General features: G+C 38.3%; 3 protein-coding genes across 5 annotated transcripts; all 3 read left to right on the plus strand.

The window, feature by feature from the left end:
- Positions 1–2141: 2141 nt before the first annotated feature.
- LOC128445608 (uncharacterized) lies at positions 2142–8109 on the plus strand. The gene is made up of 7 exons (XM_053428358.1): positions 2142–2383; positions 2498–2830; positions 3453–3566; positions 6432–6788; positions 6894–7151; positions 7246–7449; positions 7562–8109. The coding sequence occupies exons 1-7, from the start codon at positions 2320–2322 to the stop codon at positions 7711–7713; spliced, it is 1482 nt and encodes a 493-aa protein (XP_053284333.1). The 5' UTR covers positions 2142–2319; the 3' UTR covers positions 7714–8109.
- Positions 7776–13908, plus strand: LOC128445498 (uncharacterized). Of its 2 annotated transcripts, none has more exons than XM_053428224.1 (6): positions 7776–7916; positions 9780–9914; positions 10913–11233; positions 11339–11590; positions 11685–11804; positions 12019–13908. In XM_053428224.1, the coding sequence occupies exons 2-6, from the start codon at positions 9866–9868 to the stop codon at positions 12168–12170; spliced, it is 894 nt and encodes a 297-aa protein (XP_053284199.1). In that variant the 5' UTR covers positions 7776–7916; positions 9780–9865; the 3' UTR covers positions 12171–13908. The 2 variants fall into 2 exon arrangements, with proteins under 2 accessions (XP_053284199.1, XP_053284200.1); XM_053428225.1 differs by having other exon boundaries at positions 11685–11730.
- Positions 13909–14811: 903 nt separating this feature from the next.
- Positions 14812–17949, plus strand: LOC128445497 (uncharacterized). Of its 2 annotated transcripts, none has more exons than XM_053428222.1 (5): positions 14812–14996; positions 16311–16628; positions 16731–16988; positions 17083–17286; positions 17399–17949. In XM_053428222.1, the coding sequence occupies exons 1-5, from the start codon at positions 14948–14950 to the stop codon at positions 17548–17550; spliced, it is 981 nt and encodes a 326-aa protein (XP_053284197.1). In that variant the 5' UTR covers positions 14812–14947; the 3' UTR covers positions 17551–17949. The 2 variants fall into 2 exon arrangements, with proteins under 2 accessions (XP_053284197.1, XP_053284198.1); XM_053428223.1 differs by having other exon boundaries at positions 14814–14996; positions 17083–17184.
- Positions 17950–20211: the final 2262 nt, after the last annotated feature.

Raw genomic sequence — 20211 nt, forward strand, 5'->3', positions numbered from 1 at the left:
CAGCCCCGGAGAGGCCCGGAGAGGGCGTTCCACGGCAAAGAAGGCGGTCCTATCTGTCCGTGTCGTCAAAACGGAGAAGCATAAATTGGCCTTTTGGTTGCTGCGACGCGCTCTGTTCTCCTGGTCTTCGACTCTGTTTTCCAGCATGGCGCATTTCTCCTGTAACATCTTAACAGTATTGTGCATGACATCCAGACTGTCCTCTGCCTGTCCAATTCTGTCCTCTGCTTCTGTAATCCTATTGGCTTGCCTTTGTAACTCGTTCTTTATTCCACTTATGCCGTTCAACACTTCTTCGAACTTTTTCGAGAAGTCGCTTTGCATCGCGCGTATGGCGCTGATGACTTCAGTACTTGACCCTTCCTCTGCAGCCGCCTCCGACGCAGCTTCCATGCTAGCCGCAGCTGAGCTAGCTTTAGCTTGTGGAGTAGACGCTGGTAGTTTCGATGTTGTTGAGTTTTGCTGAGCTGCTTTCTGGGCTTTGGTGTTGACCATCATGCTGGCTGGAAGTATGCTGTTGGAGCATTTACGGTTTAAGCTGTTTGTGGTCTGTTTAACAAAATAACCATTAAGCTAGCCTCGGAGCCTCGCTGAGATGCGTCTCACCAACGTCACGCCATAACCGGAACCCCAGCTTATGAGTGTTTGATGAAAGCAGAGTGCATTTAGACATTTGTCATCACTAGTTCATAAGTACAAGATTATTGCTCTCAGGGATTAGTGAAAGACATCTGAGAGGAAAGAGATCAGTCGAAGGAATACGCTTTTGCCTTTGGAGGAGGTGATACAATTTTGCCCTGCCTAATCGGGGGACGGAGTCGTGGTGTCGAGGTCCCACCAATACAACACCGTTGACCAATCGCGAGTTAGCCTCAGCTATCAATCATAACTTTTCACCCCATTTGGATGGAATATAATAGGTAATAAAAATCAAACTGTAAAAATGAAGACTTGAACATACGTTACTGTGATAAGAAGTACAAAGAAGACTTAAGAAGAGCAATCTTAGAGGAAAGCTTATTTCATGTGTACTTTGACTTTTTTGTTTGATCCGTGTCCAATTTGCTAACATGGAGGAGGCGATGTTTATGTAGTTACTTCACTTTTGGGGAGCTTTCATGTCTTCCATCTTCACACACATTCTATGATCCAGACAGGCAGTCTTGATATAATGGTGTATTTTGTAGCAGCTATTTGGAGAAACTACAGACGAGAGTCTTCTGCATGGAACCAAGTATCCAAACTTCAGAAGGCCTTTGCACAAAACATGTCCACAAGAAATCATGGGGATCGCAGCATTTCAGTTATATGGGAAATCTCTATTCCCTTTCAGTAGGCCAACAGTGTTTTCTGTTTTTGCATCTCAAGTCAGAATGAAATGTCTTTCTACTCGTATGTAAAACTGTAAGATATCAGTTCCCTAAATGCGCCTGGAATGAAAATCACAGAAAAAGTGATTAACAGAGCAGTTGTATTTTCTGTAGCAAACAAAAGTGCAACTAAACTTCAGATGCACTTAATAGAAGTAGTGAGAACATAATGAATTCTGCCATGGACAGACTTCTGGCATCGTTAAGGTTCAGCATGTAAGATTGAGGTGAAAGGGATCTATTGGCAGAAATTAAATATAAAAAATATTCCTAATGATGAGTTAACTAGTGTGTTTTTTTACCCTAGAATGGGCCCTTCATATTTAAATAAATAGATATTTACATCGGGAGCAAGTCCTCTCTACAGAGGCCGCCATTTATTTTTTACAATGGCCCAGACTGGATAAATTACATTTTTATAACAATTGAGGGCTACTAGAGGTTCTCTTTCATGTTTGGAGGGGGAGTGTGAGGTGATGGATGTTCAGCTGCAACATGCAACTTCACCACTATATGTCCATAAGTTCTACACACCGAACCTTTAAGTAACCAACCAGTCTCATTCTGTGGCAGAGTTGGTTATTTTATGTCACAACTGTTGCGTTGTGTCTCTTGCAGTGGGTGAGATTTCACTTCAAGTTTTTTGGCGCAGAGGAAGGAGTTAACAAAATAAATATCAAAACTGTGTCGGCAGGCGTTGCTGTTGAAACATGCCCCGGACCACTGATTAGCCAATGCACTCTCGAGATTCAGTTTCATGTGTGTGTTTCAACAGAGGTTAACTGCACGCCACCATTGGCCTGTGTTTGCAAGGAGAAGTGAGACAGTTCACCTCATTTCCTGACACCGTCAAACCAAACCCTTTAGAATTTCCTGTCAGTGTGAAAAACAACCGTTCAGCTGCTCATTGAATTATTTGTGTTGAGTTCACAGTTTTTTAAAGTTCAAGATGAAAGAGGACTACATGGAGCAATTTCTAATTCTACTTGTGATGTTGGCAGCTGTATCTCACGGTAAGATCATCTTTCAAGAAACAAAATTCAAACTTTAATTAGTGTGTAAAAAATGAATCCTTCATGCTTATTTACATATGCTTTTGAATACATCCGTTCCACCTCTCTTTCCAGTTGCTGAGACAAAATTTAGTGTCACCCAGAACACGTCTCTGTACTCTCTTACCCCTGGAGGACATGTGTCCATCCAAATAATCAACAACGCAAGCGGCCATCAGGTGGTGTGCAAGAAACAGCTTCCGACTAGGCCTGTGAATGTGTTCACCCTGTGGAGAGGAAAGGTGACCATATATGAAGGCTTTAGAAACCGGACCCAGTTCTTCATTAACAACGGGACGTTAGAGTTCACAAACGTGGCGAAGAACGACTCAGGCCAATACATCATGGAGGCTTTTGATTCGAATGGGGTACTCGTTGGAAGCTTAAAGTTTCAACTGGATGTTCAAGGCAAGTGTCAAAAAGTTTCATGATCATGTGGGAGTGAAAAAATAAAACACAATGCATCATATAGTGCAATAAAAGAAAGAAGAGGACAGATTACAAAAGACAGTAATCATCGTGTTGACAGACAATGAACCAGACTATGTGAACTTACTGTGTACCTGCTGTTTCTACTACTTCCAACAACTTTGTTTGAAAAAACGCAGTGAAATAAAAAGTAAAGATATACTGTATAATAAATGTTATTTATATATCACCTTTCATTCAAGAAGCAGCTCAATGTGCTTAACATTCAATGTAGATAAAAATAAAAACTTGTTAAACAGTTTTTCAAGTAAGAATAGAACAGTTTTTAACAAACGAAAGAATGCGATAAATTGATATTTATAAGAAAAGGAAATATAAAGAAATAAAGTCAAATTCAAAAAATATTTAAAGGCTGAAACGAAGAAATGTTTAAAGTTTTCTATTGAAGACATTCACTGAACCATATAATAGATTTAGTTAAGAAAGTTCAGATACACAAACAATCGAATTAATTACAGTAACAAACATCCCAACACTGGGTAAAAAAGGTCAATATATTGACGTGTCTCTGACTGTCTGTTCTCGTGTCTCTTCACTGTAGAGCAAAAGTGGTCCTCCATCCTGATTCCGGCCTCTGTTGGGGCGGCTGCTGTGCTCCTGCTGTTACTGGTTGTGTTGGTTTGTTTCTGTGTGTGCAAGCGGAGGAAGACATCAGGTAAGATGCAGCAGGATTGCTTGTGATCAAAAGGTCAATAAGTACTGATGGTGAAAACATACATTTTTATTCTGCTTGAGTGCTAAACACCTTTGCTCTATGCTCTTCTTCCTGCAGGATCGAGTATATAACTGAGAATAAACATCTTCATTATGACTTGGACTCACATGTGGACTTCTATCATCATGATCTCTAGTCATCAAGAACCAACAGCAAACAGGACTCTAAGGAGCAGGACAAGAAGAGTTTTCTTTTTTTGCTTATAAGTTAATGTGGTTTGAGTTTGACCGCTCTGCAAAGATATTTGTGAGGTCAGAGATCAGAATGAAGTATTAATGTTTGTATTTTGATCTTTGTCGGTTTACTGTGAAAAAAAAATCAGCAATATCTCCAAAGATTGTACATAAACAAGTTCTACTAAACACTTTTTTTTTACATGTATTCACAGTGTCATTTACTTTATTATCCTTCACCCATGTTAACCTCATGAGCAAACAAATCTACTGTTAGAGTTTTAATAACGGTATTAAGATACGATAAGCTAAGATAGTAATATATATGGTGTAATCAGTGTAAGCAGAATATATAAACTTATGACTTAACGTTGGATAATTGGACTTATATGATTTAGTTTCAGCACTTGTACTAAAATTACAGAAATTAATGACTTAAAAGAGACTAAAATAAAGCACTTTGTTTCTGACCCGCTGGTATCAGTCCATACTGAGGATGATAAATCATGTAGTGCTGTGGCAACATACGCAGGCTGTGTTTGTATTTCACTCACATTGTGTAATAGTAAAGGATAGTTTACTCTTTATTCACTTTCATCCTTAACTTTTTGTTTGGTGTTCAGTGGATGCAAAAAAATGAGCATGGTGATGAATGTCTTAGCTCCAGCGACTGTTGTTTTCTGTGTATGTATAGTGGGGAGTTAATCACTGTAGAACAAAAACGATATCTTAAAACTCTTGCATCTACGATTATATATATTCTTATGAACTATGTACAAATGCTTCAGGTGTAGGACTGAATGTTTATTAAACTAAAATGGAGCAGGCAGACAACAGTGGAATAAAACAGGAGATGTTTGCGGGTATCTATGATAGGTTTTACAGTTGTCTTTAACACTTCACTTCCTCCATATATCTGAGTGCAACGCCATGCAGTCATTTCTTCAAATAGTGTGATGAAACGCGATCACAACACGTACATTACTTCTGCTAAAATTCTGGTCTCAGGCAAAAGTTCAAAGCTGTTGCCTCAGTTTTCTATATGCAACTTTTTACTGTGCATAAAAGCTTCACAAGTCATTCACCATCAGATGATCTCTTTAATCCAACTTGAGGATTAATTCAATAATTAGCACATCTAGTCTTAGTGCTCCCATTGTAAATATGGAACTGAAATGACTGGTTCTGGACACCACTTTAGTTGTGGATGCCACAACATATGTATGGACTGGAGATAAACCTGAGACTTGACTATATAAACCTGACTATGTGTGGACAGTACATTTATATGTATATAAAGACTATAGACTTTATATATAAGGCCATGGACTTCATATACAAGCTGTGGTGCATGCATACATTTTGTGCATGAAAACAAAACATCAAATGACAAGCAAAATGAAACATCCCTCAATTTCTGTCATTTTTAAAAAATACCGACCACTGCTTCCTCTTAAAGTTTCATCACCAAAAAAAGTTTCCTCAGTTTTTCTTCTCAAAGCTGATCGCTACCGGGAAACATTTCAGACTGCTCAGCTACCTGCTGTGTCTGTTTGCTGTTGGGTGAAGAAGAGGAGTTGGTCTCAAAGCTGAAGGCTGAACACTGACCAGACATGGAAGCTGTAGCTGGACTGTTGGTGATGCTACTTGCAGTCTCCCATGGTAAGGTTTTTCACAGATATATTAGTTTTGGAGTTGAATTTGTCTTAGTAATGCACGATTCAATGATTTCATGAAGACCAAAGATCAGATTCAAAACATGAAAAAGTTTGAATCCAGGATTTTAGGGATCAGTGTCACGTTGGTGGAGGACCTAAACTGCCAAAAGTAAAAAAAGATAAATAAACAACTCAATAGATACATATATAATTGAATGCCTTAATTAATTCCTGAATCAACATAAAAAAATGTATTTGGTTTGTAAATTAATAAATTTATATAAACATGTAGAAACTTGTGCCCTCACTGCACTGCATATATTCTTTAATTCATTTATGTATTAATTTATATTTTTGTACATTAATCCATTTGTGTATGTATTACTCACTTATGTATTTCTCTAGTTAAACTTTTCTTTCTTTCTTTTTTACTTTGCCATGTCTTCGATAGGGGCCCATGGATTTAAAACTGAGAAAGACTTTGTTTACTGTATATTTGCTGGTAATTGAAAAAGGAAAGTAAGATTTTTAGTTTTAGATTAGTTTTTTAATCAAATAGATTCTTTAAATAAATTAAAATCTGATGGCAGTGATTGAAGTCGTACGTCCTGTTCGTAGTATGTGATCTACAGTTACAGTAAAACCTAAAAATGTTTCTGATTCTTTTTCAAATAAAAGTATAGATCTTTATTTTGCTCAATGAACCCCCCCCCCCCCCTCCCCTTGGAGTCATTGGAGTTTGAGAAAAGTTTTTTCCAACAACGAATTGCTCCACGATACTCACCCCTCCCTGAGTAAAATAATTATTTGGCTGTTGCATTTTCTATTCAAAATTTGCATATTCTAGATAATGTGTTTATCACTGTAAATACATTTATAATCGAACATCCTGTGTAACGAGAACTTAATGAGTATTGTTGAGTGAACTGTTTTTCTGGTAATTTTCTGTCGCTCATTTTGTTACAAATTAAAAGATGACAATTGTTTACAATCTATTTTCAAAAACTCTACATGTGTGGAAACCAAATGTGATGTCAGACAGAAGGATGGAGCTCAGTGTTACGGAGCTTTGGGAGGAGCTGTGGACCTGCAGCTGATGGATCGTACACCAGAAAGATTGACCATTTATAAGAACTACGCAAAGATATTAATCTGGAGTTATAATACAATTCGTGTGAATATAAATCCAGACAAATACTCCTTTACTCCTAGTGATGGAATGCTTAGGATCGATAACCTGATAAGATCCGACACAGATGAATATAGACTTCAAATACGTAGTTCAGATGGAGCTCTTTTAGAGAAGTGGACTCTACAGTTGTCTATCCAAGGTAAGCAACTTTTTATCCTGCAGTGTCTGCCCTGTTCTGTATTAGAAACTGTGACGGACGACCATGACTCAGTGAACATGTCGAACATCATCTTTGTTCCTCCAGCTCCTGTGTCGTCTGTCCGACTGGTCACTGAGTGTCTGTCCCAGGGAGAGATGAGGGTGTCCTGCTCCTCTGAGGGAGGGGACAGTCCTCAGTACAGCTGGAGTCTGGATGGACACACACTGACAGAAGACAAGCTGCTCTCTGGAAATCACGAGACTGACAACATCACTCTGAGACAGTACGTCGAGGGAGTTCTGGTCTGCTCAGTCAAAAACCACGTCAGTCATTTTGAGAAGTACCAGAGAATATCTACCTGTGGTGAGTGAGAGCATGAGGGACAATGGTCAGAGGATGCTGGAGATCAGGATCATGCTGAACATCAGTTATAGTTCATCTGTTTCTCTCCATACAGTCTTCATCAACTGCACTGCACCTAATGAGACACTCATAACACAGTGGGTGTTTGCAGCCAATAACACACTGTGCGTTGAGCCGACCTCAGACACGACTGTGGGTAAGAAGACTGCTGTCATAGTGTCACTTAAACCTTCCATTAGTATCACATCCTCCAATCAAACTGTGACCTCCTCCTTCAGAGATGAGCCCTGGTTCATTAGTAAGTGAAAACTGCCTCTGCTGCAGTGGATCCAATCGTTTCATCTTGTTGTCTGTCAATGTGAGTGAACACTTTGTCAACATGCGATCTTTGTGTCTCTCCACTGAAACAGATCCCTCCCTCATATGTGGACTGCAAACAGCTGTGGCAGCTCTGTTGTTCATTGGGATCGCCGCCTATTTTGCTTGGAGGAAAAATAAATCCAAGAGAGCTGAGGGCTCTGCCGTGCCACAAGAGAGGGAGGATCCAGAGACCTCTGTTTAGATGGTTGAAAAGAGAAGTTCTGCTCTTGAACCCAAAACTTCCTCAAAATGACATTTTGCTTCGCCTCGCTTGCTGTAATGGCTCAATTTCTTTGTGGGTGTAAAAATAATTTCTTATCGTGTCGACAGCTGCTCTACACTTGTGTATTTTCAGCGCGAGGAAGTATCAGCAGCAGTGATCACAGAACAAAGAACATATTTATGGTAAATGAACAAAGGCATTTTTAATGTTTTAAGGATTTTCGTGTTTGAAAATCTGTTCATACTAAATCATAAAATGTGTCACTATTTGTAGAGGGCTTCATATTAGCTGTACAACTGAGAGTGATGCCATTTGAAAGTGACCGTTTTATCATTTTTACATATTATTGCATTAATTAAAAACATTGCATATCAAGATTCAGCAGTTTGACTTGATTTAGATTTTCTCACTTAAACAGGAAAATTATGTGTCTTGCTTTTAGTGTTGTTAACACGATTCTTTCACTTCTTCATGTAAATCAAACATTTTACAGAACACTGGAATATCTGAAAAATTACTCCAAAGATTCACCAAAACAATAGTGTTAAACTATAAAAAATTTTTATGTGATCATAATTACAGTTACAGTAATGATTGAAACATGGAGGGGAGCGGGCGATTTAATTTAGTTGCTTGATGTGTATTCACTTCACACATTCAGTCATGTATAATTAAATATTCTACAAGCAGCAATGCGTTGGGTATTTTGAGGAATAGGAGGAAAAAAGAGGACGAAGAAGAAAATGAGCTTTTCATGATGCATTTTGCTTCAGTAGACATTAACAGAATTATTGTTCTTAAACCAGAGTTTGAATTCACAACCTTAGACCCTGAAATCCAGTCATGATCTTGATGAGCAACCTGCCAGGGGACATCACTTCACTCAGGATGTAACTTGACTCTGTGACTGAAGGCAGTCTGCAGGGCTGCTGACTACTGCTGCTGTGAAAAATTAAGTTATCAAGATAAAAATGTGTTCATCTAGGCAGTCTAGAGATGTCTCTGATTTATTTTCACAAAGTTTTATTCATGAACACAGCAACCCGGCCCCTACAGAATCATTCCATCATACAGCTGATTCTACTTCAAGAGGCTTTTCAGAAAGTGTCTCTCTACTGTGTGTGCAAATACAGTATCCAAAATCTTGGTCCAGACTTTGAACCAAATGAAAACTGTAATTTCTATGGATTATAGAATAGTTTGTTGTCCCCCCCAAAACTCTTCCATCTACGATTATATCTCTTCTTTTGAACTCTTTTCAAATTCTTCAGTCGTCGGACTGAATGTTTATTGACCTTAAATTGGAGAAAATGGAGCAGGCAGACATAATGGAAAAAAACAGGAGATGTTTGTGTACAAAGCTGTATCTATGGAAGGTTTTACAGTTTGTCTTCATCTTCAACACTTCATTTCCTCCATATATCTTTGTGCAATGCCATGCAGTCATTTTTTGAAATAGTGTGATGAAACGCGATTATCACACGTACAGTACTTCTGCTAAAATTCTGGTCTCAGGCAAATGTTCAAAGCTGTTGCCTCAGTTTTCTATATGCACAGTTTTACTGAGCATGAAACTAATCAGAAAGCTTCACATGTCATACACCATCAGATGATCTCTTTAATCCAACTTGAGGATTAATTCAATAATTAGCACATCTAGTCTTAGTGCTCCCATTGTAAATATGGAACTGAAATGACTGGTTCTGGACGCCACTTTAGTTGTGGATGCCACAAAATATGTTTGGACTGGAGATACATCTGAGACTTGACTATATAAACCTGACTATGTGTGGACAGTGCATTTCTATGAATATAAAGACTATGGACTTTATATATAAGGCCATAGACTTCATATACAAGCTGTGGTGCATGCATACATTTTGTGAATGACAACAAAACATCAAATTACAAGCAAAATGAAACATCCCTCAATTTCTGTCACGTTTAAAAATACCGACCACTGCTTCCTCTTAAATGTTCATCACAAAAAAAAAGTTTCCTCAGTTTGTCATCTCAAAGCTGATCGCTACCGGGAAACATTTCAGACTGCTCAGCTCCCTGCTGTGTGTGTTAGCTGTTGGGTGAAGAAGAGGAGTTTGTCTCAAAGCTGAAGGCTGAACACTGACCAGACATGGAAGCTGTAGCTGGACTGTTGGTGATGCTACTTGCAGTCTCCCATGGTAAGGTTTTTCACAGATATATTAGTTTTGGAGTTGAATTTGTCTTAGTAATGCACGATTCAATGATTTCATGAAGACCAAAGATCAGATTCAAAACATGAAAAAGTTTGAATCCAGGATTTAAGGGATCAGTCTCGCGTTGGTGGAGGACCTAAACTGCCAAAATTAAAAAAAAGATAAATAAACAACTCAATAGATACATATATAATTGAATGCCTTAATTAATTCCTGAATCAACAAAAAAAATGTATTTGGTTTGTAAATTAATAAATTAATATAAACATGTAGAAACTTGTGCCCTCACTGCACTGCATATATTCTTTAATTCATTTATGTATTCATTTATATTTTTTGTACAATAATCTATTTGTGTATGTATTACTCACTTATGTATTTCTCTAGTTAAACTTTTCTTTCTTTCTTTTTTACTTTGCCATGTCTTTGATAGGGGCCCATGGATTTAAAACTGAGAAAGACTATGTTTACTGTATATTTGCTGGTAATTGAAAAAGGAAAGAGAGATTTTTAGTTTTAGATTAGTTGTCTCCAACAACGAATTGCTCCACGATACTCACCACTCCATGAGCTGTTGCATTATCTATTGGAAATTTGAATAGTCTAGATAATGTGTTTATCACAATGAAGATGCATTTCTAATCCAATCTCCTGTGTAATGAGAACTGAATACAATTGTTGTGTGAACACAAACAACAAAAATATAACCATCATCATTATTTGCACTAATTCCTATAGTTTGAAAAATATCTACATGTCTTGTGAACGTAATAAAAGGTTTCACTGTACATGTTTGTCCTGGGTGCAGTCAGCTATTATTCATCTAATTTTCCTACTGTAAAATGTCAAAATATCATCAGCTGTATAAATAAAAACACATAATGTGGTCTGAGAGAAACCCAGTAACAGCAATGGCAATGTCAATGTCATTGTTAGTCTGGCAAATCAACTGCTCAAAACTTCTTTTTTTTTTTACTATCCAGGTGTGGAAACCAAATGTGATTTCAGAAAGAAGAATGGAGCTCAGTGTTACGGAGCTTTGGGAGGAACTGTGGATCTGCAGCTGATGGATCGTGCACCAGAAAGATTGACCATTTATAAGAACACCACAACGATATTGGTCTGGACAAAAAATACAATTTCTAAATACAATATAAAGGCAGACAAATACTCCTTTACTCCTAGTGATGGAATGCTTAGGATCTCTAACCTGAATAGATCTGACACAGATGAATATAGACTTCAAATACGTAATTCAGATGGAGCTCTTTTAGATAATTGGACTCTACGATTGTCTATTCAAGGTAAACAACTTTTTATTCTGCAGTGTCTGCTCTGTTCTGTATTAGAAACTGTGACGGACGACCATGACTCAGTGAACATGTCGAACATCATCTTTGTTCCTCCAGCTCCTGTGTCGTCTGTCCGACTGGTCACTGAGTGTATGTCCCAGGGAGAGATGAGGGTGTCCTGCTCCGTTGAGGGAGGGGACAGTCCTCAGTACAGCTGGACTCTGGATGGACACACACTGACAGAAGACAAGCTGCTCTCTGGAAATCACGAGACTGACAGCATCACTCTGAGACAGAACGTCGAGGGAGTTCTGGTCTGCTCAGTCAAAAACCACGTCAGTCATTTCAACGTGAGAATATCTACCTGTGGTGAGTGAGAGCATGAGGGACAATGGTCAGATGATACTGGAGATCATGATCTTGCTGAACATCAGTTATAGTTCATCTGTTTCTCTCCATACAGGCTTCATCTTCATCAACTGCACTGTATCTAAGATACGCATAACAGGGTGGGTGTTTGCAGCCACTAACACACTGTGCGTTGAGCCGACAACAACCCCTACGACCACAGACACTACTGTGGGTAAGAAGACTGCTGTCACTGTGTCACTTAAACCTTCCATTAGTATCACATCCTCCAATCCAACTGTGACCTCCTCCTTCAGAGATGAGCCCTGGTTCATTAATATGTGAAAACTGCCTCTGCTGCAGTGGATCCAATCGTTTCATCTTGTTGTCTGTCAATGTGAGTGAACACTTTGTCAACATGCGATCTTTGCGTCTCTCCACTGAAACAGATCCCTCCCTCATATGTGGACTGCAAACAGCTGTGGCAGCTCTGTTGTTCATTGGGATCGCCGCCTATTTTGCTTGGAGGAAAAATAAATCCCAGAGAGCTGAGGGCTCTGCCGTGCCACAAGAGAGGGAGGATCCAGAGACCTCAGTTTAGATGGTTGAAAAGAGAAGTTCTGCACTTGAACCCAAAACTTCCTCAAAATGACATTTTGCATCGCCTCGCTTGCTGTAATCTCTCAAGTTTCTTTGTGGGTGTTACAATAATTTCTTATCGTGTCGACAGCTGCTCAATACTTGTGCATTTTCAGAGCGAGAAAGAATCAGCAGCAGTGATCACAGAACAAAAAACATATTTCTGGTAAATGTGCAAAGGCATTTTTTATGTTTTCAGGGTTTTAAGGTCTGAATATCTGTTCATCCTGAAGCGGAAAATGTTTCCCCGTGCAAAGGGCTTCATATACGCTGTGCAACTGAGCGTGATGCCATTTGAAAGTGACTGTTTTCCATGTCATTTTATTCATATTACTGCATTAATTAAAAACATTGCATATCAAGATTCAGCAGTTTGACTTGATTTAGATGTTCTCACCTAATTGTCTTGCTTTTAGTGTTGTTAATACGATTCTTTAATTTCTTCATGTAAATCAACCATTTTACAGAACACTGGATTATCTGAAAAATTACTCCAAAGATTCACCAAAACGTTTAGTGTTAAACTGAAAAAATATTGATGACAGATAACTATCATGAATATCATAATAACAAACATCTCTTTGGCTCGGCAGCCTGCACAGGTCAAGCACTGAAAATAATACTTTTCTCAAAATTATTGAGAATGGATTGATTAGCTTGTGTTAAACTGCTGTAACCAATTTTAAGTACAAAGAACCTCGATGCAGAACACCGGTCCTCCCCAAATCTCACTTTGATGGAAGAATATATATTTTTTGTCACCACTTAGCTGGTCACTTTCATTGAGGTTTAATTTCTTTTCAACAAATACTTCTTACAATTGACAAAACTATAATTATCCGACAAAATGTTTTGTTTTGTCGAAGAAATACACAACATGAACCTATTAGTTGGTTTAACTGTGGAAAAAATGGCAATTTTAGCAAAAGTTAAGTAAAAACTTAACAAAATAAAAGCATCACCTCACCTGTTAACAAAGTATGAAGTTATATAAAGCTTTTTTATCGATGTACCAAGAGGTGATTATTATCATTGCATCAAATCGTCAACATCACATTCTATCAACGGATATTCATCATATAGTTACTCAGATGTTTAAATTGTGTTTAAGTGGATCATAAAACTTGATTACCAGACAAAACTTTTCAAGAATGTCCATCTGTTCTTGTTATTTACACAACATAATGTTTCATTACAAAAATTCAATACACAAATGATACATTTAACATTTTTTGTGGAATTAAAAAAAAAAAAACTATTCTCATACTTTATAGTTTAAACTAGTACTCAAAAATCTGATCTATGCCTAAGAATTATGCATATACTCATCATGCAGTGTAACGACCTCCTGCTGGTGGGCTACACTGTGACCTTTGCATTTGCTATTTTGTTGAAACATGGATGTTTAAGAAATGTTCTTAAATCATTATATATAAAGTGTAAACAGTGTAGGCCGAATACATAAACTTATGACTGAACGTTGGATACTTGGACTTTTATGATTTAGTTTCAGTGCTTCTACTGAAAATTATATAGATAAATTACTTGAAAGAGACTAAAGTAAAGCACTTTGTTTCTGACCCGCTGGTATCATCCATATTGAAGATGACAAATCATGAAGTGTTGTGGCAACATACGCAGGCTGTGTTCGGATTTCACTCACATTATGTAATAGTAAAGTTTAGTTTACTCTAAATTCACTTTCATCTGTGACTTTTTGTTTGATTTTCAGTGGTTGCAAGAAATGAGCATGGTGATGAATGTCTTAGCTCCAGAGACAGTTGTTTTCAGTACTATGTCATTGTCTGTGTATATAGTGGGGAGTTAATCCCCATAGAACTAAAATGATATCTTAAAACTCTTGCATTTAGAATTATATCTCTTCTTATGAACTCTGTACAAATGCTTCAGGTCTCGGACTGAATGTTTATTAAACGAAAATGGAGTAGGCAGACAATAGTGGAATAAATACGGAGAGGTTAGGGTTAGCTGTTTCTATGGTAGGTTTTAATGTTTGTCTTAATGTTTAACATCTCACTTCCTCCATATATCTGAGTGCAATGCCATGCAGTCATATAGTCTGCTGAAACGCGATCACAACACGTACAGTACTTCTGCTAAAATTCTGGTCTCAGGCAAAAGTTCAAAGCTGTTGCCTCAGTTTTCTATATGCAACTTTTTACTGTGCATAAAAGCTTCACAAGTCATTCACCATCAGTTGATCTCTTTAATCCAACTTGAGGATTAATTCAATAATTAGCACATCTAGTCTTAGTGCTCCCATTGTAAATATGGAATTGAAATGACTGGTTCTGGACACCACTTTAGTTGTGGATGCCACAAAATATGTTTGGACTGGAGATAAACCTGAGACTTGACTATATAAACCTGACTATGTGTGGACAGTACATTTATATGTATATAAAGACTATAGACTTTATATATAAGGCCATGGACTTCATATACAAGCTGTGGTGCATGCATACATTTTTTGCATGAAAACAAAACATCAAATGACAAGCAAAATGAAACATCCCTCAATTTCTGTCATTTTTAAAAATACCGACCACTGCTTCCTCTTAAAGTTTCATCACCTAAAAAAGTTTCCTCAGTTTTTCTTCTCAAAGCTGATCGCTACAGTGAAACATTTCAGACTGCTCAGCTCCCTGCTGTGTCTGTTTGCTGTTGGGTGAAGAAGAGGAGTTGGTCTCAAAGCTGAAGGCTGAACACTGACCAGACATGGAAGCTGTAGTTGGACTGTTGGTGATGCTACTTGCAGTCTCCCATGGTAAGGTTTTTCACAGATATATTAGTTTTGGAGTTGAATTTGTCTGAATAATACACAATTCAATGATTTCATGAAGACCAAAGATCAGATTCAAAAACATGAAAAAGTTTGGATCAAGGATTTTAGAGATCAGTCTCACGGTTGTGGAGGACTGAAACTGCCAAAAGTAAAAAAAGATAAATAAATACACAACTCAAGTGATGCATATACAATTGAATGCCTAAATTAATTCCTGAATAAATAAATAAAATAGTATTAAAAAGAAATGCATATTTGTGTATTTCTATTTCCAAACTCATTCATTTCTGAATTTCAAAATTGAGATATTTATTTATTTATGCATCTATACATTTCTGCGATAATTGTGTTTTTTTGGATTTCTACATTTCTAAATTTCTTTAGTTTTTGTATTTTTGTAAACGAATAAATACATGTAGAAACTAGTAGCCTTTACCCTGCCCACACTGCATACATTATTTAATTTATTTATGTATTCATTTATATATTTCTACATTGATCTAATTGTGTATTTTTTACTCACTTATGCATTACTCAAGTTGAACATCTTTCTTCCTTCCTACTTACTTTGCCATGTCTTCGATAGGGGTCCATGGATGTAAAACTCAGAGACTTTGTTTACTGTATATTTGCTGGTAATTGTAATAACAAAGAGGGTTTTTTGTTTCAGATTAGTTTTTTACTCAAATTGATTCTTTAAATGAAATCAAATCTGATGTCAATGATTGAAGTCATACATCCTGTTTGAATTCTGTGATCTATAGTTACAGTAAAACTAAAACATGTTCCTGATACTTTTTACCATTAAATAATTTAATGCTGTTAAGGTATTTTATATCTTATTTTTTTCCAATAAAAGTATGGATCTTTATTTTGCTCATTGAACCCCCCCGGACTCATTTGAGTTTGACAAAAGTATATTTTCCAAGAACGAATTGCTCCACGAGGCTCACCCCTCCATGAACTGTTGCATTATCGGTTGAAATTTTAAATATTCCAGATTATGTGTTTATCAATGAAGATGCATTTCTAATCCAATCTCCTGTGTAATGAAAACTTAATACAATTGTCTTGTGAACGTAATAAAATGTTTCACTGTACATGTTTGTCCTGGGTGCAGTCAGCTATTATTCATCTCATTTTCCTACTGTAAAATGTCAAAATATCATCAGCTGTGCAAGTAATAATACATAATGTGGCCTGAGAGAAACCCAGTAACATCTATGGCAATGTCAATGGCATTGTTAGTCTGGCAAAAATCAACTGCTCAAAACCTTTTTTTTTTTTACTCTCCAGGTGTGGAAACCACATGTGATGTCAGACAGAAGGATGGAGCTCAGTGTTACGGAGCTTTGGGAGGAACTGTGGATCTGCAGCTGATGGATCGGGCGGCAGAAATATTTTCCATTACAAAAAACACCACAACGATATTGCGCTGGAAAAATAATAAAATTTCTCCGAATATAAAGGCAGACAAATACTCCTTTACTCCTAGTGATGGAATGCTTAGGATCTCTAACCTGATAAGATCTGACACAGATGATTATACACTTCAAATACGTAATTCAGATGGAGCTCTTTTAGAAAATCGGACTCTACGATTGTCTATTCAAGGTAAACTTTTTATCCTGCAGTGTCTGCCCTGTTCTGTATTAGAAACTGTGACGGACGACCATGACTCAGCGAACATGTCGAACATCATCTTTGTTCCTCCAGCTCCTGTGTCGTCTGTCCGACTGGTCCCTGAGTGTCTGTCCCAGGGAGAGATGAGGGTGTCCTGCTCCTCTGAGGGAGGGGACAGTCCTCAGTACAGCTGGACTCTGGATGGACACACACTGACAGAAGACAAGCTGCTCTCTGGAAATCACGAGACTGACAGCATCACTCTGAGACAGGACGTCGAGGGAGTTCTGCGCTGCTCAGTCAATAACCACGTCAGTCATTTTGAGAAGTACCAGAGAATATTTACCTGTGGTGAGTGAGAGCATGAGGGACGATGGTCAGATGATGCTGGAGATCATGATCATGCTGAACATCAGTTATAGTTCATCTGTATCTCTCCATACAGTCTTCATCAACTGCACTGATTCTAATGAGAGACGCATAACACAGTGGGTGTTTGCAGCCACTAACACACTGTGCGTTGAGCCGACCACAGACACTACTGTGGGTAAGAAGACTGCTGTCACAGTGTCACTTAATCCTTCCATTAGTATCACATCCTCCAATCAAACTGTGACCTCCTCCTTCAGAGATGAGCCCTGGTTCATTAGTATGTGAAAACTGCCTCTGCTGCAGTGGATCCAATCGTTTCATCTTGTTGTCTGTCAGTGTGAGTGAACACTTTGTCAACATGCGATCTTTGTGTCTCTCCACTGAAACAGATCCCTCCCTCATATGTGGACTGCAAACAGCTGTGGCAGCTCTGTTGTTCATTGGGATCGCCGCCTATTTTGCTTGGAGGAAAAATAAATCCCAGAGAGCTGAGGGCTCTGCCGTGCCACAAGAGAGGGAGGATCCAGAGACCTCTGTTTAGATGGTTGAAAAGAGAAGTTCTGCTCTTGAACCCAAAACTTCCTCAAAATGACATTTTGCTTCGCCTCGCTTGCTGTAATGGCTCAATTTCTTTGTGGGTGTAAAAATAATTTCTTATCGTGTCGACAGCTGCTCTACACTTGTGTATTTTCAGCGCGAGGAAGTATCAGCAGCAGTGATCATCACAGAACAAAAAACATATTAACTGTAAATGTGCAAAGGCATTTTTAATGTTTTAAGAATTTTCGTGTTTGAAAATCTGTTCATACTAAATCATAAAATGTGTCACTATTTGTAGAGGGCTTCATATTAGCTGTACAACTGAGAGTGATGCCATTTGAAAGTGACCGTTTTATCATTTTTACATATTATTGCATTAATTAAAAACATTGCATATCAAGATTCAGCAGTTTGACTTGATTTAGATTTTCTCACTTAAACAGGAAAATTATGTGTCTTGCTTTTAGTGTTGTTAACACGATTCTTTCACTTCTTCATGTAAATCAACCATTTTACAGAACACTGGAATATCTGAAAAATTACTCCAAAGATTCACCAAAACAATAGTGTTAAACTATAAAAAAAATTTATGTGATCATAATTACAGTTACAGTAATGATTGAAACATGGAGGGGAGCGGGCGATTTAATTTAGTTGCTTGATGTGTATTCACGTCACACATTCAGTCATGTATAATTAAATATTCTACAAGCAGCAATGCGTTGGGTATTTTGAGGAATAGGAGGAAAAAAAGAGGACGAAGAAGAAAATGAGCTTTTCATGATGCATTTTGCTTCAGTAGACATTAACAGAATTATTGTTCTTAAACCAGAGTTTGAATTCACAACCTTAGACCCTGAAATCCAGTCATGATCTTGATTATCAACCTGCCAGAGGACATCACTTCACTCAGGATGTAACTTGACTCTGTGACTGAAGGCAGTCTGCAGGGCTGCTGACTACTGCTGCTGTGAAAAATTAAGTTATCAAGATAAAAATGTGTTCATCTAGACAGTCTAGAGATGTCTCTGATTTATTTTCACAAAGTTTTATTCATGAACACAGCAGCCTGGCCCCTACAGAATCATTTCATCATACAGCTGGTTCTACTTCAAGAGGCTTTTCAGAAAGTGTCTCTCTACTGTGTGTGTGCAAATACAGTTACCCAAATCTGGGTCCAGACTTTGAACCAAATTAAAACTGTAATTTCTATGTGTGGCATTCGACGTTCGAGGCTTCAATAAGATGAAGTTTGAACTAGTGACAAATTGCCAGCAACGCCACCCCAGGAATTTCACCTGGAGAGTTAGATTAACCTTAAAGTTAAAGCACACAAGTTCATTACTAATGAAAGCTTGAGACTGGGTCCAACATACAATTTCAAGTCCTTTTAATTAATATATACAATCTTTAAACATGACTTCGCAATAAAATATGTTCACCCAACCACACTAAAGCGAACACACACACACACACAACACAAAATACAAATAAGGGAGGGCAAATAAACTCAATAAATGCAAACAAAAGAAAACTAACAAAGAAATTAAATCAAAAGTAATGGAGATTTATCCAAACTGATAAATCCAAATAAATAGGTAAAGCAATTAAGCCAAACCAAAATAACTAAGAAAACGAATTAAACCAAAAACATGCAAAGCAAACCACAAAACACAAATAATATCATCAATAAGATCAGTTAGAAGTCGGTTAACTGAATAGATTAAGATGAGACTGAGGATGAGGCAGCAGTCACCATACTCGATGGTAGGTACAGCACAGTAGGAGATGCAGAGTAGGATGGATGTGTTGGCTATATAAGCCAGTGGGCAAAACAGCAGCCGGCCAACAGCAGCGTGAAGAGGGGGGGGGGGGGGGGGGAAACGTGCTGGCAGAAACCGCCCACACACACGTCAACCCTGCCATAGAAAAATACATTTGTTCTAGAAGCTGAACAACAACTGTGGTAACTTGAGTTAACGTCATCTTATCCACATACCGTCAGGAGTTGAATGAACATCAAAGGGGAGGAAGGGGATCGCTTGCGTCGAGCAGCACAATTACGTGCGACTCGGTCGATCAGCTGATCGCTCCCCGCTGCAACCGGCAGAGGAGGAAAACACTCGCATGCCCTACAATTGGGGCCGATACGGGAGAAGGAAGACCCGGAACTGCCTGAGGGATGGAAGCCAGTGTTGAGGACTTGTGCAAAGTTTAGAAGGTACACAGACGCAAACAACTACTACATACCAAACAACGGCGAGCTGCACGACCCAGCTAACAAAAGGCGACCAGGTGAGGCGGCCAGGTGCGGTGATAACAGGAGGCGGGGCAGTCTGGAGCTCCAAGGCAAGAGGGCTCCCAGTGCACAACCACTCACCTTTATAGACAGCGCAACCAACCGTGATGGGCCGGTACTGCAGCACTAATTAAAGGCCCATCCTGCTACATTCGGATTATGGAATAGTGTGTTGTCAATCCCCCCCCACCACCCACCCAAAACTCTTCCATCTACGATTATATCTCTTCTTATGAACTCTGTACTATTGCTTCAGTCGTCGGACTGAATGTTTATTGACCTTAAATTGGAGAAAATGGAGCAGGCAGACATAATGGAAAAAAACAGGAGATGTTTGTGTACAAAGCTGTATCTATGGAAGGT

The sequence above is a fragment of the Pleuronectes platessa genome, chromosome 8 (assembly GCF_947347685.1).
Source record: "Pleuronectes platessa chromosome 8, fPlePla1.1, whole genome shotgun sequence".
NCBI lineage: Eukaryota > Metazoa > Chordata > Actinopteri > Pleuronectiformes > Pleuronectidae > Pleuronectes > Pleuronectes platessa.

Coding starts and splice junctions, on each gene's coding strand:
- LOC128445608 (XM_053428358.1), top strand. CDS start 2,320: ATGAAAGAGGACTACATGGAGCAATTTCTAATTCTACTTGTGATGTTG. Junction 2,384..2,497: donor GTTGGCAGCTGTATCTCACG/GTAAGATCATCT, acceptor CTCTCTTTCCAG/TTGCTGAGACAAAATTTAGT. Junction 7,450..7,561: donor AGATGAGCCCTGGTTCATTA/GTAAGTGAAAAC, acceptor CCACTGAAACAG/ATCCCTCCCTCATATGTGGA.
- LOC128445498 (XM_053428224.1), top strand. CDS start 9,866: ATGGAAGCTGTAGCTGGACTGTTGGTGATGCTACTTGCAGTCTCCCAT. Junction 11,234..11,338: donor TCTACGATTGTCTATTCAAG/GTAAACAACTTT, acceptor TTGTTCCTCCAG/CTCCTGTGTCGTCTGTCCGA. Junction 11,591..11,684: donor CGTGAGAATATCTACCTGTG/GTGAGTGAGAGC, acceptor CTCTCCATACAG/GCTTCATCTTCATCAACTGC.
- LOC128445497 (XM_053428222.1), top strand. CDS start 14,948: ATGGAAGCTGTAGTTGGACTGTTGGTGATGCTACTTGCAGTCTCCCAT. Junction 16,989..17,082: donor CCAGAGAATATTTACCTGTG/GTGAGTGAGAGC, acceptor CTCTCCATACAG/TCTTCATCAACTGCACTGAT. Junction 17,287..17,398: donor AGATGAGCCCTGGTTCATTA/GTATGTGAAAAC, acceptor CCACTGAAACAG/ATCCCTCCCTCATATGTGGA.